At 40.8% G+C, this 13,569-nt stretch overlaps 1 protein-coding gene across 1 annotated transcript in view; it reads right to left on the reverse strand.

Moving 5' to 3' along the window:
* The window catches only part of ITGA9 (integrin subunit alpha 9), a 288,835-nt gene that overhangs the window by 33,746 nt on the left and 241,520 nt on the right, over positions 1 to 13,569 (reverse strand). Inside the window, exons 24-26 of the mRNA XM_074945393.1 lie at positions 7,258 to 7,383; positions 6,241 to 6,360; positions 1,465 to 1,566 (exon numbers count right to left, since the gene is read on the reverse strand). Of these exons, the coding sequence (XP_074801494.1) occupies positions 1,465 to 1,566; positions 6,241 to 6,360; positions 7,258 to 7,383 (348 nt within the window). The remainder of the gene's footprint in view (positions 1 to 1,464; positions 1,567 to 6,240; positions 6,361 to 7,257; positions 7,384 to 13,569) is intronic.

Genomic DNA, 13,569 nt, shown 5'->3' on the forward strand with positions numbered 1-13,569 from the left:
ATGTCAATGGGACTACTTGCCTTGTTGAATCCAGGTCTAAAAGAATAACTGTTGTACAGCATTAAATCCACATCTTTCTGCAAATGACTATTTTGCAGCCCTCCACCACGCTCAGTATATATTATGTATATAATTGGTAAGGGGATTGCAGATGAAAGGTGTTTTATAAATGTAAAAATAACATTACTCTTTCTAATTGGGACATATTGAATTGGGATGACTGCTATATGGGAGGGTGCCCTGGAGACTGATTTAGCCTAATGATAATGAAGAACAACAACTGCTGCTTAATCAAAACAGTATTAGCATATTCTTCATAATATGTATGCATCTGCAAAAACCTGGTCTGAAGCCTGGCTATACATTTCGGCCTAGCTACTTTATGTACATGGTATATTAAACATTAAGGCTGAAGTTTACAAAGCTGCCTTTGGGGACTTAGATGCACAACTCCCATTAAAAATAATGGGAATTAAGAGTCTAAATCCACGAGGAGGATTTTAAAATCTCAGCCTAAAGGCTTTTTTATAGTCATTAACCCAGTATTAAGCAAATTAGAAAAAGCTGTAAACAATCTTTGAACACGGGGCTCCCAGACTGCTTGTATCATGAACATGGATAGTTTTTAAGCAAGATGGAACCATTAGAATTAGGCTCAGTAGCATCAGTGATAATTAAATACTCTGGGTCAGATTTTCAAAAGTGCGTAAGTGCTTTAGGAACACAAGTGCCAGCAACTTTCAATTGAACGTGTGCTCCTAAGTCACTTAAGTACTTTGAAAATCCTACCATCTATTTTCAAATACTGTACAATTAAAATTTCTTCCTGTTAAGGAGGGCTTCTCTGAAGACGCAATCTTTCAGGTTGCTGGGGCTAAACAAAAAGGGAGCCGTCATCCTCTCTCACCATCAAGGGCTGATATAAATTAGTGAATTTACAGTCCTTGTGTTGTATGCACACTGCAATAGCTAGACATAAAAGGTGGAGATAAAGAAAAGGTGATGGTCTTGTCTATAAATTTCATATATTTTTGGTTATTGTCTTTGACCTCAAATTATTATTAAAACATTTACGTATTTCAAAATGTCATATCTGATGAGATTTTGCTGAGGAAAAACCCCACTGGAGTTTCAAAAAAAATCTGAATTAGTTTAAAGCTGACATCAACCTCACAGTGAGAAGCCTAACTTAATGCTGGCAAAGGTATCCCAAAGTCCTTTACAACTTTGACTAGCTACAACATAGAGTATACGGCGCCACACAATATCATTTGCTATGATGGCACGGGTATCACAGCAAGTCAAACCACAGAAACGCTATGAAGTACTGCTGCTAGTGCATTCAAAGGAAGTCAGACTCGCTCATTTTTGTTGGCCAAACCCACACATTCCAGTTGCCTAGCTCCCCTAATGTATTCCATACTAATGGGACATGGGGACCTTTCTTTTCAGACAGTCACTTACTGTTGCATCTTCAGGATTCCCATTAGGCACTTCCACAATCCTGAGTGTTGTGTCCACCCTCACCTTCGCCCTGGTCACAAACTGGATGACTGATGAACTGTCCTGAGAATTAAAAACAAAAGTAGTTAAAAACAACCTTTTTCAATTTAATAACATTATATTCTATCCTTATGCTCCAGGGCAGCTGGATTGGCAATTGAGTGCTTCACTGATTTATACTACCTGAAATCACATGCACCTTGAGCTTGGGACATGGATGGACAAAGTACAGTGCATTATCTCAGACTGAAATTAAAGGCATCCCGCAAAACGTTGGACTTTTTTTTAATTTGAATTTGGGCTGTTTTTAAGGCTACCCCAGCCTCACAACACAGCAGAAAAACACAGCACATTGCCAATCAACATAGACAAGCTAAATCTTTACCACAATGGTTCCCAAGTAGTTAGAAACAGATATTTGGAAGCTGGGATAGACTTATATACAGTATATGATAAAATTGTTTAATTATTTAAAATAATTCCAGACACAGCACACTGCATAAAGTGCAAGTATTTGATTTATATTTCCATTAGTAAGTGACTTTGCCTTGTATTTTATACAGAACGTTTAAACACAAATTTTCCAACCAGTTGCCTTTTTAAACACATTGTTTACTCTTATACAGTAGGTATTTATGTAAGGTTACTTTTGATTTAGGACTAGATTGTGGCATTACCATGTTCTGAGGATGATGCACAGCCATCTTGCCCAGAGAACTGAGGGGCATCATGCACCCACTCCCCAATATAGGCAGCCCACTCTGTTGGGGGGTGAGAAACCACTGCTCCACCTAAACCCTGCCCCCTTTCTGGCAAGTTGCTCCCAAGGGAAAGCATTTCAGGTGCAGCCTCTGCTATCCTCCCAAGCACCAGGGCTGCCAAGTGTGAAGGGCTACTCTTAACTCCCCCCCCTTCTCAGTTTGCACCCACATAAGGTGAGGCAACAATCTGGCCCTTAATGAATAAATAGAGTGGTGTATTCTCATAATTACAGCTCAAATGAGTTTAATGAATTCTTTACCACACCAGCATCTACACTGCAAGAATAAATTGGTGGTTGGGGACACAGGTAGCCATTTAAATGTGCAGTTCACTATTCTATGTGGGTGACACCATGACAGATATGACAATTTCCTGCACTCTCTTGGACAAATTTTCTTGAATTAATGTGTATGTGTTATTGTTGGATTGTAACTACTCTAGCAGACATGACTAATGTAAACCGCGGGAAGCATTGGGAGCGTCAAAGGACTATACTGAAAAACAGACCAGTCAAGAATAAATTTTTGAGACAAACAAACTGAAAAAGGGTTTCCTAGAAAATAGCTGGGAGGAGGGCAATGAAAATTACCCAGCTCCAGACCTATCCTTTTGAAGCTAGGCCTTAAGGAGAAACCAATTGTCTGGCTGATTTCCTGTTCATGGTCTCTTCAAAAGTTCAGACCCAAACTAGATAAAACAGTAACTCACAGATTCATGGGTGTGCTTGTTCTGAGCCATAGCTATTATGAACTTTTGACCATAGGGAAAAAACCTTTAGTGGTGTCTGAAGGACTGTTCACCTGACAGCCTTTGTTAGGGTGATCTTAGGTAAGCTTATTAGCATGCATGTAGATTTCTTCTATTGTTTTTAATATTTTTTCTCTGTAATGCTTTTACCATAAGAATAAATGTGCTTGCTTAGAAAGAGCTGTGTGGTAACTTACTGTGGCAAGCACGCTGTTTATAGCCTCTAAAGAAGAAAGGCAAAGCAGCCTGCTGAAACAGTCTGAGTTGCGGGGGAATTCACAGTATAGGGAGGGAACTATGCAGCCTGGGAAAAAACCCTGTCAGAAGGAAGATTCATGTCTCCACTCAAGAGAGGTGACTGCTGGGGAGTTGGAAACCTGAGAATGGGTGCCCTTGGGCAGGGCCATCCCTAGCTATTCTGGGGACCTATGCAGCCACACCCCCTGTGCAGCGAGGGAGTGGGGCAGGCATCTGGGGGGGGGGAGGGGTTGGCCCCAGGCCTCTACGGGGGGGTGGGGCTGACTTGGGCAACAGGGGGGACCACCCCCCAGCACTCACCGGCTGCATGGCTGGGGCTGGGCTGCTGCACTTTCCGCCGCCAGTGAGTGCAGGCCCAGCCCTGCTGCAGTCCTCAGAGGAGTGGGGGTAGGGCTGGAGCGGAGCAGGGGCGGGAAGAGGTGGGATGGGGAGGAGGCTTTGGGGAAGGGGTGGAGTGGGGGCGGGGCTGAGGTGGAGCAGGGGTGGGAAGAGGCAGGGAGGAGCAGGGGCAGGGGCCATGGGGAAGTGGCGGAGCAGGGGCTGGAGCAGCACACAGCTGCGCAGGGCACCAGGAAATTTGGGGCACCAAATTTCCTGGTGCCCTACGCAGCTGCTTACTTTGCGTATGGGTAAGGACAGCCCTGCCCTTAGGGATAATAGAGGAGGAAATACAGGTGCAGTTGCCCTGAACTGTGACAGATACATGTCCCAGAGGATCTGCACCAGACATCCCATGGGCCTGGTGCAGAGCTTCTGCGAAGAGCTGAATTTGACAGTGTACACAAATGCATGTTTCGTGTACTCAGTTACCTGCTTGCATATGTGGGGGTATTTGTATGCGAGCACAACTTAAACATCTGGCTCCACCTGTGTGCTCTTTCTTCAGACATGGACAAACAGCAGCATGCGAGGTGATTTCAGCTGGAAAGGCCGTGAAGACATCAACTGTGTCTATCTAATCTTTAGGAAAAGACGTTTCCTTTTTTGTTTTTAATCTAACGGCTGTCACCAACAGATTTATCTAACAGATTTATTTTATTATCCTCCTACTCTGATTATCTTACAGTATCGTGATCTGACAGACCTTTGCTGTAGCTAAACTGTAAACTAAAAAAAATCCCCCCAAAAAAGCTCATCTACAAAATAAGTGGAAACGCAGTAAATCCTTTTTAAAATTTACAAATCTTATTTCATTCACTGACAGAACAGAACATTGCTTAGCCTGCTATCATGTTTCTCACCATGAATGTCATGTTTATTCTTATCTTGAGCCTCCTTATGATGGCTGTGATGTTTTTTCTTTGTATAACAAATATTTGAAGTAACAGATTAAAAAAATTATCAGGCTTCTACCCTTGTATCTCATCACAAAATAAAGATAAACACATGGATCATAGTTTATGCACACTTACTCTGCTCACTATCCGACTGTTTGAAAAACCTCATAACTTTAACACTGCACGTATGGCTGTTTTTGTTTGATTTTATTTCTAATTGTAATTATTTTTAATGTACTTAAGAAAAGTCAGCAAAATCTAGGATTACACCTTCAGATCTACTGTTCACAAACCTTACAGTCTTATTTTATAACTGTTTATAACATGCAGGTGATTTGATTTAAGGTCAGATCCTGCAATATGATGAGCGCCTCCCATGAAGGGGTAAGCATCCTCAGCTCCTTTTCAATTTAGTGGGAGCTGAGGCTGGGAGCACCCTCCAGGATTGACATCTTTCAGTTACCTTCTTCTGGAACATTCCAGCCACTGCCATTGCAACTGAACTTTTACATAAAGCAATGTGTTAATCAATGTGTTAACACATTGGGAGGAGGGATAGCTCAGTGGTTTGAGCATTGGCCTGCTAAACCCAGGGTTGTGAGTTCAATCCTTGAGGGGGCCATTTAGGGATCCGGGGCAAAAATTGGGGATTGGTCCTGCTTCAAGCAGGGGGTTGGACTAGATGACCTCCTGAGGTCCCTGCCAACCCTAACATTCTATGATTCTAACGAGTTTCCAAGTGTGCCAGAGTTCCCAAAATCAGTTAATTTCTAAACATCAGGATTTTGGCAATGACTCGGGTTTAGAATAAAAGGGGTCAACTACTCCAAGTATTGCAATAATTGAAAATGTACAGTGATCCAGATTTAAAAAAATAAAAGCATGAAGGCCTTAAATAAGAGTTTCCAAGAACAATCCATGAATCCTGCACATGAGCACACACATACACACACCCCATTCTTCTGAAATGAGGGAAGGAGCTTTTTAAAGTATAGGTTTCAGAGTAACAGCCGTGTTAGTCTGTATTCACAAAAAGAAAAGGAGTACTTGTGGCACCTTACCACAAGTACTCCTTTTCTTTTTAAAGTATAAAAAGTTCTTCACTGTCATCTGAATCCCAGCTCAGACTGAAAGGCTTCTCTTAGGCTTCTCTATGAAATTCTTATTCATTCACAAAATAGGATGATGTGCCAAGTAAAGCCATCTTATAGTGAGATATATAGCAATTACAGCTGGTTGAAAAGTGCCAGCTGTTTTTCATAGGATATTTAAAATAAAAACTACTTTTTTCTAAATTTCCTGCCATTTTTATTTATTTTTTCAATGAAAAACCAAAACCTGAAACAATTTTCATTTTCAAAACTCAGTAAATAATTGTGGGTTTCAGTAAAACGTATTGGCTTTTGAAAACCAAAAACTGAATATTTTTACCAAAATCTGAATTTTTTAACACAAATAATGTTCAATTTACGGTTTCCAGTTTTCAACAAAAACAATTAGAAAATTTTGATCACAATGAAAATTTCAAATGGAAATTTTTAGTAATCAACTTAAAACTTTTCAGTAAAAAATTTAAACTAGTTCTACTAGACACAGACGGAGGCAATATTCAATGCTTCATGTATATTTCAATATATAAGTATATTTAAATTACTATTGAGCATATGCGCTAGAAAGAGGCAGAAGCGCTTACCTTCTTTAATATCTCTGTATTCAGCAGCATGTAAACATCTATATTGCGGGATTCTGCTTTTGCTAGTGAGCTTAAGTTGCAGCGTATAATTAAGCAGGACCTGCCTGGTCTTTCACAGTCCTAAGGGAAATAAGTAAAAGGCTGTAAGATCTATTAGGAAGGGAGGAAATTATTCATTTTAATACTAACTAGCAATACCAAACATTCCTACTGATTGAATGAAAACAGGCATTTGATGAATCAGTAAAATTGATTGTACACCTCCCTTATACAAAACAGTGTCTGTTTTCAGAATCTGCAGAATCATAATCATTCCAGGACTTCATAAAACCATGTCACAGGAAATTCATCCCTGAACTGAGGGTCAGTGCACCTAAGCTGGAATTGAACACAGAATATGTACTGGGCCTCTGCACAGGGGTAAATTTCAGCCATGGCAAGTAAACGCTGCTATCTATTACTTCCTGTCAGAATACCTCCCCTGAGATAAAAGGATTAGAGAAAAATGTACTGCAGAAAAACGTTTTCAACAAGAATCTATGTATTTCTATTGCATATACAATACATTGCTCCAAGTCTAGCTGCAAACACGCTTTGAAGTTCTGCCTTTAGTGCCTGATGCAAAGTCCAAAGAAAACAATGGAAAGACTCCCAATGACATTAATGGGCTTTGCATCACCTCATTAGCTAGTTACGTTGATTCCATATAATTTCTCACTCACTGGATTTCTTCAACCTGTATCAATCTTTTTTCTTTTAGCATCAGAAGATATTATTCAACCTTCAATACTTGTGTTATTTTTTTTATTGTCTGTACTTTGGTAGCCTCAAAGCTTCCAGTGAGGGACTGAGGTCTGTGGGGACTACTGCAACACAAGTAAAATGTCATTCTTATGTTAGACTACATGAAAGTTACTCTGAAAAGAAAAAAGTAGTTGACCACTTCACATTCCTCTGACAAATGCATTTTACGACATCTGACCCTTTTAAATTTCAGTCATATATGGAATTTCTTACCAGTACTTTTCTGCCAGACTTGGTAAAAAAAGCAAAGATCGTGTGAAAAATATTGTCATTTTCTTGAGGGATGACACACGGGTTAGGGTTTTTCTGAAAAGAGCAGTTTCCTTTCTCCTGAGCAACCTGCAAGCACAATGAAGATCATCAAGACATGTGAAGAGTCAATTTACAGCACTTACAACGTTGCGTAATATGTGTTGTGAACCTTAGAACGCTTCAAGGGCCAACTTGAATAGGGTTCACTGTTCTGTAACAGGAACAGGAGGACCTGTGGCACCTTAGAGACTATCCCATTTATTTGAGCATAAGCTTTCGTGAGCTACAGCTCACTTCATCGGCTGTAGCTCACGAAAGTGTCTGCTCAAATAAATGGGTTAGTCTCTAAGGTGCCACAAGTCCTCCTGTTCTTTTTGCGAATACAGACTAACACGGCTGCTACTCTGAAACCTGTTCTGCAACAGCAACTCCTATCAGGCCTGACAAACTCACCACACATAACGCCACTTTCAGGGTTCTTATCCATAAATAGTGTCTTTTACAGTATCAAATGAAAGCCAGTGACACAATGGCCATCACAGGTATTGTGAGATGTATGTACAGAGGGTATGTAATGAGTACCTACTAAATATACGTTTTTAACTAGTAACAGAGCAGAGTTGACAAACAAGTTTTCTGCCAGGCAAAGCATATCCCTGTCTCTAATGCAAATTAAGCACTTTAAGCAAAACACAGTGGGAGCTACATTTGCATTCCAAGTCAACATGAGGATGTGAAGTTAACATGGGGGCCAGCACCCTAAAGAACAAATAATAGGAGGACATTTTGTGATCCATTCACAGAGGAAACCCCGGAAAGACGTGGAAGTTAATACAGAAAACCAGCAGCTCTGTCAAAGGCTGAATGCTTGAGAGAAAATCGATTTTGTTAAATAGGAAAGGTAACCCTCAGAAATTGTAGACCTAGGGTTGCGTTTTATGTTTTGTTTTACATGTGGAACCAGTTCTGTTTCCACTTCTTATCCTGACCCACTATCTCTTAAAATGTAACCTTTTATAATAAATTTATGATTATTTCACTGTAAATATATTTCAGTGCTGTAATATTATAAAGCCTGATCCTGAATTGTGTCAGTCAAATTGTCTCTCTCTTCGGGGACAGCTTGCCTGGTAATTTCTGTCAGTGACAGGGGCTAGACTCTGCAGGGAGTGTGCCGAGGACTCGGAAGTTGGTGTGTGTCTATCGCTAGCCTGCACAGAGAGGGAAAGGTCTGCAAAGACCTGGAAGACAGTGCTTGTGCATGGCCAGAGGATGTTGGTTTCAGTGAGATGAGCTACAGCAGGCATCAGGCAAAATTGCTTCATACTAGGGGCAAGTGGTGGTGAGGTGCCTCAGAATCCTGGGCACCATCACAGTGTCCCTATACTGTGACAGTACATATCATTAGACATTTCAATCAACTTCATTGTTTCATAGTTTGTAGGGATTCGGGTCGACGCGGCCTTGCAAAATCATCATGAAAATGTACCAGCCCGGGCACAAAATCTGTTCATCTAGCTTTATCATAACTAATAACAAAGTTGATAATGATAACATAAAGTAACAATATTTTACTCGCTTGTTCAACAAAATTGGATGCCTAAGGCAAGCAGATGTGTGAGTACAATTTTTCAAGGCTTGTTGAAGGTTAGCCCAAATCTTCATCCAAGATTGCCATGCTATGTCAGGCCACCGATTCCACAGCTAACTCTATGCAGCCTACAGAAGGGCCCTGAACAAAATCCATTGAAATGAAATAATATCTGCACCACCATAGAATATCAGCCAATTCCTCCCTACTGCTCTCAGAAGAATAGAGGGGGAGCCTTTGTTAGATGCCCACTTTGGTGAATAGCATCCTTGTAGTATATGCTTCCCAGCTCACCTCTCTGACTGCTCCATTTTGCCAGAACGAGAACATAAACACATTACAAACCAACATCTCAACAAAATTACATATGAGGTGTGGAGAAAATCTGTTACAGACACAAAATTGCTCCATGGCCTTTTTCACTTGCTTCATGTAGTCTGTTTCCACAGACTCCATCTGAGCTGCCTGAAATCTTGGTCATATGAAAAGAAAAGATTAACAGAAGTTTATCCAAATTTAGAGTAATCTTTCCTGTCTCCTCTGCCTCCTCCTCCAGACAGCTCACTGCCCTGCTTCTTGATAAGGTATGACCTCCTGCCCCACTGACCAACCAGCCATTCTTCTCCTGATATTACAAGTGGGGAGATGAACACAGAAGCAAATAAATACCAAAATAGTTCACATTTCTCCTAGTGATTACTTGCCTATCAAGGCTATGGTCCTCTGTATTTATCTGTCCCACCAGAACTAGTTTTCATTATTTATTGTATGCAAGTGATTCACAAATTATATTGACATTTGTTGTCTTTGAATTTTAATGTTTGGATTAGAACCCTGTTAACCGGAATTTCAATATTAAACCAGGAATAGCAAAGAATTAGTACCTGCTTTTTAGGTAGGACAGACATCAGTAAATTCTTACATTGGAGATAGAACAGGATCCCATCCTGCCTGTTCTATCTCAGCTTTTTAAATTTCACACAGATAAAACATGGTGTGTACTTAGGAAAATCTGCCAGAGGAGAAGTAATCAAAGAGAGAAAAATCATGAAAGATCTGTCATGATTGGGGCTTGATTGTGCCCAGAGATAACAGGGGTATGAAGTACACATTCATTTACATCTTATAAAGTTTGACCAAGTGTTTGCGCATACAAGTAACATAACAATTTAACTTGACATGGTTTGATATCCGAAACATAAAAGTCCAATCCTTCCTTCTCTAAAATATCGGGAAAAGTGGGTGTCTACTTTAAACCCAGAAACTGCTATTCTGGAACAGGCCAATGGGTCATCTCATTTGAAAGCCTGTATCAGACAGAGGCCAATACTAGCTGCTTCATAATAAGGTGCAAAATCCCCATCCTTGTCCTAATTGTGTGATACATTTGTCTGGAGTACTTTGCGAGCACTGGAGTTGGCATGTATTCAATCACATTAATTCTTTAGAGTATGTTAAATGCAGCTGGGAGGGGAAGTGGCAGTGCAGGCTGAGTAGCATGCTTTTGAAAATTGGTCTTATCACGAGATTGTGCAGGGCCACAGAACCAGTAGCAAAAGCCTGTCAACAGATACCTTATACTAAGCTACTCCAAATGGTTTCTTCCAGTGATTGCTCTGTCCTGACTGCAGTTCGGCATGAGTCCTGCAATCCACACTGTGCCCTCATACAATGCCATACAACACAAGGGAACTGCTCCCTCTGTTGCCAAACTCCCACCCCCTCTCACCCTACAAGGTCTGGAGGACCATTGTAAATCATAATGACCTTCAATACATTTGGGTGGCAGTGCTGAGAAAGGCAAGCGCCTGTAACTTATAGCTAGGGCCCTACCAAATTCACAGTCCATTTTGGTCAATTTCATGGTCAGGGGATTTTAAAAATTGTAAATTTCATGATTTCAGCTATTTAAATCTTAAATGTCATGGTGTTGTACCTGTAGGGGTCCTGACCCAAAGGGGAATATTGTGTGTGTGTGTGTGTGCGGGGGGAGGGGGGGGGTTGCAAGGTTATTGTAGGGGGTGTTGCAGTACTGCTACCCTTCCTTCTGCACTGCTGCTGACAGCAGCGCTGCCTTCAGAACTGGGCAGCTGGAGAGCAGCAGTTGCTGGCCAGGAGCCCAGCTCTGAAGGCAGAGCCACCGTCATCAGCAGCGCAGAAGGAAGGATGGCATGGTGTGGTATTGCCTCCCTTACTTCCGCGCTGCTGCCTGCAGAGCTGGGCTCTGAGTAACCAGCTGCCACTCTCCAGCCACCGAGCTCTGAAGGCAGCAGGGCAGAAATAAGGCTGGCACGGTGTGGTATTGCCACCTTTACTTTTGTGCTGCTGCTGGTGGGGCGCTGCCTTCAGAGCTGGGCGCCTGGCCAACAGCCACCACCTTCCAGCTGCCCAGCTCTGAAAGCAGCACAGAAGTAAGGGTGGCAATACCGCAACCCCCCTAAAATAACTTTGTGATCCCCCCCCGCAGGACCCCCAATTTGAGAAATGCTGGTCTCCCCCATTAAATCTGTATAATATTGGGTAAAAGTACACAAAAGACCAGATTTCATGGTCCATGATGCGTTTTTCATGGCTGTGAATTTGGTAGGGCCCTACTTATAGGATATGTATTGATGTTTTTCATAGTTACCATGAGCCTGAGTCTGCAGTACATGTCAGGAAGGGGAGGTATGAAGAGGCTGGAGACTGGGGACTCATTTTATAAAGTGAACTAATGGGTTTTTTATCTTTCTTCTGTTTCTCTCTAGAATACAGGGACTGTTGTGTAAAGAGAAAGGGGCTGAAGGGAACAGGCAACTGCTGGTGAGTCCAAGAACAGTAAAGTGATGCCCTGGCTGCTCTCCTGACTGCCAGAACCTTGCCACATTCAAAATCATTAGTAAGGCCACTGTGCCATAAAACACATCTAAAATTTGTATCTGCACTGACTTTAGGTGCATTTGTTCAAGTTTAATTTTCAACCCAAAGATCTTTGAAAAACAGGCATCATTCTGAAGGCAGAGAAAAAGCACAAGCTGACATACCCCATGCACACTTTCAAAGGGTTCTTTGAACATTTTATTCTAAGTGAATTATTATAATAATAAATTCATAGAATGGTCTTATTTCTACAGAGACAAATTGTTCTCGAATATAAAACAATCCTGGCCATTTCAAATTACTTCGTGGCTAGACACAATTTCTTACCTCGAAGGTGAATTGCATGTAATAACAATGTGTTCTTGTAAAATTTTCTGCAAGATGAAAATATTAAAGGGGCATGTTTTCTCTATTTTTTACTTTAGCATCTATACGTGATAGTCTACAGTGAAAGACAAATGGCAGAATTATGAAACCTATCAATTTAGAACTGCACACACTCCTGCTACCCAGCAGTGAGTGTTATTTGCAGTTGGAAAAATTCTTGTCAAATTTTTTTTTGGGGGGGGGGGGGGAGGTGAAATGGAAATTTTCACAAAATTTCCAGCTCTGGGTTTTCAGTTTTAAACTGAATTTTTTGCATGGGAAGGGGGGTTGTTTTTCCAATTAAAACCTGAAAAACAAATTGAAGAAAATTTTCAACAACAGCTAAAAATTATTTGCATAAAAAAATTTTAAGGGAAAAAGAAATCATTTTCCAATCAGCTCTACTTATCTGATTTACACAGTGGACATTTCTTTCAAAATGAGACAGACACCAAGAACAAAGCAACACTTTCTCCTGCAAGATCCAAAATCTTATGAGGTTTATTGCAGGACTATTTTGACCAACTTCTTCTGACAGAAGAGTAATAGCTAATCATTAGAAAAACATTTTCCTAAACTGTAAACTTGAACTATGACTAATGTAACGTGTCTGTTATTCTTTCCCAATTTTATTTGCAAATGGACTTTTAAGTTTACTCAGCCATAAGGTGAAGGGTGAATGCACCAGAGTGATGAAAACTATTACAAATGTTGTTCATCTCTCACTGGCATCCTTCAATGCGCATACATGCCTCTCCAAGATTTTCAAGAGTGAGTAGTGCCCAACTTAATACACACTAACAAGGCCTGATTTTCAAAGAGTGGGCTCTCAACACTTTCTGAAAAGCATCCTCTTAAAAGGATCTCACCTTCTCAACTTGGGCAGCCGCAAACTGAAGCATCCAAACTCACTAGGGGGTATGCGTGTATACATTTTTTGTACATATATAACTACAGACCTGCACATACTCATATATATGAATATGTATACAAGTGTGAATATGTATCTCACAAGAACTCTATCAGACTTTAAATAGTACCAAGCATTATTCTGGTCCTCGATTGGATCCTCGAGGCACCGCCACAATAGTTTTATTACTACTAATAATGAATAAGCAGCTAGAAAAGCCAAACATCCCTTATTCCAGCAATTCCATTTATAAATGGCACACATTGAATGACAAGTCAGACTCTAGCTTTGTAAATGTATTAGAACTGGTTGCTCCATTAAAGAGCCCATAAACATGTTTGATAGACAACATTTAAATGACAGCTTATTCGGTGGGTATTTCTGCCAGCATTTTGTTGTCAGCACAAACCACAAAGCTCCTCAGAGACAGGATGTAACCATGGAAGAAAAAATTTGAATTACTTCATTCTTCAGGAATGCTATATTTGCAACAGAGGAAGAAATTCCCATAGGGTTTCTTTAATAGTCTTTGCATATTTGAATAGCC

The sequence above is a fragment of the Natator depressus genome, chromosome 2 (assembly GCF_965152275.1).
Source record: "Natator depressus isolate rNatDep1 chromosome 2, rNatDep2.hap1, whole genome shotgun sequence".
Lineage (NCBI taxonomy): Eukaryota > Metazoa > Chordata > Testudines > Cheloniidae > Natator > Natator depressus.